At 46.9% G+C, this 3,729-nt stretch overlaps 1 protein-coding gene across 1 annotated transcript in view; it reads right to left on the bottom strand.

Annotated features, from left to right (window-relative positions):
- ccnd1 (cyclin D1) overlaps positions 1 to 2,662 on the bottom strand; it is a 10,696-nt gene extending 8,034 nt beyond the window's left edge. Inside the window, exon 1 of the mRNA XM_080730520.1 lies at positions 2,168 to 2,662. Coding sequence (XP_080586646.1) covers positions 2,168 to 2,365 — 198 coding nt within the window. The 5' untranslated portion in view covers positions 2,366 to 2,662. The remainder of the gene's footprint in view (positions 1 to 2,167) is intronic.
- Between the last annotated feature and the right edge of the window lie 1,067 nt (positions 2,663 to 3,729).

Below are 3,729 nucleotides of genomic sequence, written 5' to 3'. Positions count from 1 at the left end.
AAATCCACAGTGTTCATTTTACTGCTACATACACAGAAATGGGTCAAATGGCGCTGTAAAGCATTGGTTCTCAAAGTGGGGTCCGGGGACCCCCAGGGGTCCTTGAGGGGGTCACCAACTAAATGATATAGGAACCAAATGGACCCTTATGGGTATGTAACACAGAGAATGAAGGTTACCATGTATACACTCTCACAAGTTAAATTAACATTCATTTTAGCCACAATATATATAGGCCTAAATTGGGGTCCCAGAGATAGACATGACATTAAATGGGGGTCCGTAGCCTAATGCATGTCAAACTGGGGGTCCTTGTAAGTATAATGGCATCTTCTCTTATGGGGGTCCCTGGTAAATATTTTCAAATGGAGGGGTTCGCAGGCTAATAAGTGTCAGTTTGGGGGTCCTGGACATGAAAAAGTTTGAGAACCACTGGCCTAAACGAAATAGTTCAACGCAAAGAGACGAGAAACATTTGGTGCACCTTCATTGATTTAACTGCATAATGTAGTGATATAGGCTAATTCAGTGGTTCTCAAAGTACATTCCAGGTTCCTTTAGGGGGGTCTAAATTGGCCCCTACACGTCTGTAACTCTGACAGTGTACAAATGGAACCAAATGAACCCGTCACGGGTTCATTTGGTTCCATTTGTACACTGTCAGAGTTAAGGGGAGACCTTGACATTTTAAAGTTTGAGAAACAACCTAATTCACAGGCATCCACAGCAGCAGAAAGCCCCGAATCTTAAAGCCGACACGTTATTATTCTACAATAAGACTCTTATCATAACAGTTGGTGGAAATTAGTTTCCAGTCAGTTCTGTCTGACACACAAAGGTGGCGTCGACGCATGAGTTTCACTCTCGATTTTCAACTTCGTCATCTTTTCAAAAAATAATTATAAATGTCTAAAAATTAGCCCGGCGCACATAATTGGCATGTAAATGTTCCTTGAAGCATGCTTTATCGGTTGGGACCGAGATATGTCGAATTGGAACACGTTAAGACATTAAAACAATTTAATTTCCACGGCGAGGTGCATTCACGTGGACCATGCGACATTTCTGGCCGGGTCGGCGACGCACACTTTCAGAAATTATTAAAAAATACAAGGCCGCGACGGAATCCGTCCGAAACCGCATGTAAATGTCGACAAAGGAGTGAGCTATCAAAGCCGACTGTTTAAATCGCTCTGATTTCGACTTTTCGGAGGAAAAGAGCGTTTTTTTCACGACCGAGCCTCGACATGAAGACGATTCGACATAAACCAAAACAAAACTTTACAAGTTCTCACAAGCATCAGACGTTACATGTGCGGACAAACACACGGCTTATGATATAGACACGTATGTCACTCAGTGGACTGGGTTATTGTCATTTCTGACATTATTAGGGATTTTTAATGATATTAAAAATGCTTCTCGTACGACAACAAAGATGGCTGCGTAATACTGGCACGGGCCAGACTGCATACGTGTACATTGCTCTTTAATTTGGAATATTTTTCCCCCTTCCAACGTTAATTACATTTCAGGAAGATTTTCCGAGAAATGCGGGGATTGACGAGTGACAAGCTGTGCTGATGGTATATAAACTGTAACATGTCCTGTTGCTGTAATAAGTCATATGTCTGCTATAGGGGACCACCCAGCACAGCACACACACACACACACACACACACACACACACACACACACACACACACACACACACGCACACACGAGGACATAGTTTTTCGGAACGTTTATGTAACATGCACGCTACAGTGACACCACTGCAATTATAAAGATATTAACGATGAGTCAAAGCAAAGACTTTAGTGTTTAGTTCTCCCAACACATCTCACATCACAGCCGGTCCGATCAAAGTGCATTGATCACAACAACAAGTCTCCACATTCGAGCAGAACAACCAAAAGCAGCGCTCCGTAATCAGGAAAAAAGAGGAACAACAAAAAAGGTCTCCCCCTTTAACTCTGACAGTGTACAAATGGAGCCTTGAAGTTGCGGCTCCATTTGGTTTCATTTGTACACTGTCAGAGTTAGCCTACATGCTTGTAAGGGTCAATCTGAGACCTCCCTAAAAAGGAACTCATTGGAGAGTCCCTTGCCTGGACCCCCACTTTCTTTGAGGACACACTGATTGTAATAATATAAAAGAACAAACCTCCAGCATCCACGTCGCGACTATTTTCCTCATCTTGGGCACGATGTCTTTCTGGACGCACTTGAAGTAGTTGGCAGCGGGCAGGTAGCTCTCCTCCGCCCGCAGCAGGGTGTGCAGCACCCGGTCGTTGAGCAGGTTGACGTCCTGGTAAGCCCGGCGGATCGTGTCCACCTCGCAACACAGCAGCTGGTGTTCCATAGTATTATTATTATTGTGTTTATTATTATTATTATTAACAGTATTCTTCTTCTTCTTCTTCTCTAGATCCTGTTCTCTGGTGAGGAGGAGTGGAGGAAGAGGAGGTGGGGTTGTCTTGGTTAAAAGTTGCTCTGTTCTTTCAGAGCAGGAGAGGAGAGGTGTTATGACTTTGTTCCTGGTTGTTTTATAGTGTGTCTGGATGCTGCTCCGCTCCGCTCTGTGTGTTGCTTCAGCTTGCTTGTTTCTCCTCCGCTGTCCTACAGTCCTCTGAGCCACGACCCGCACAGCCCGCACACACAAAACCTCGCTTTGCCAGAGAGAGAGAGAGAGAGAGAGAGAGAGAGAGAGAGAGAGAGAGAGAGAGAGAGAGAGAGAGAGAGGAACGCGGGGGCGAGCGTTCGTTCTGCCTGCGCGGTGACGTCAGCTGTTGTTAACGGAGGGGGTGGGCGGGGGGGAGGAGAGAGGGGGAGGGGGAGGGGGGGACCGGCGGGGGGGAGATCAAAGCGACGGGCAGTCTGCGAGGGAGCGCGCTAGGAAGGAGAGTCTATAGAGAGAGAGAGAGAGAGAGAGAGAGAGGATAAACTCTAGAAGCCCCCCCACCCACCCCCTCTCTCCCTCCCCCACCTCGCTTCTCTTGAAAAAAAAAAAAAAAAAAAAGTCTCCCCTCCCTCCCTCTCCTTATATCCTATAGGTATGGTAATGGAAGGTCCCTGGATTCCGTGGTGGCGGACGGTCGGGGTGGTGTGTGGGTGAGGGGCTGGGGGGTACCGAGGAGTTTGGTGTGGGGGGAGGGGAGGGGAGGGAGGGGGTCTATTCTGGCTGCCGGCCCAGCGTCTGCATCAGGATTCTGGGCCGGTGGTCTGCTGCTCTGCCCAGGGGAGGGAGGGGAGCTCACTGAGTGTGTGTGGTGTGTGTGTGTGGACTCAAGCGGCTACTAGGGGGCAGTATGTACTGTGCCAGCAGCACACAGGGACCCTCCAACCCTCCCACCCCTCCCATGCGGACATGAGGTGAGCACATGGACCATTAGGACCAGCCTCTTTATTCACACAATGCTGCTGGTTTATTCCGACCCCGAATGACACAATATTTCACCTAAAAACACAAAGTCCTCATGGACTGGGCTGTGTTAAAAGGGCATTGTCACAGTCACAACAATGTAATATACTCTCACTTTATATACAGTAATATGGCCACAACATGTTGAAACTACACAACCTACACACAGAGAACATGAAAAGTTTATATTCTAACACAAAATACTTCAGAAAATAACACATGGTTGAGAATGTAGACTGACTAGCTTGTAATGTTTAAAGTCTTTCTCTCTCTCTCACACAAACACACACACACACACACACATA

Source organism: Nannobrachium achirus (assembly GCF_963921795.1).
Source record: "Nannobrachium achirus genome assembly, chromosome: 7".
Classification (NCBI taxonomy): domain Eukaryota; kingdom Metazoa; phylum Chordata; class Actinopteri; order Myctophiformes; family Myctophidae; genus Nannobrachium; species Nannobrachium achirus.
Note: the sequence above shows the minus strand (reverse complement) of the source record. Positions and strands in the feature narration are given on the sequence as shown.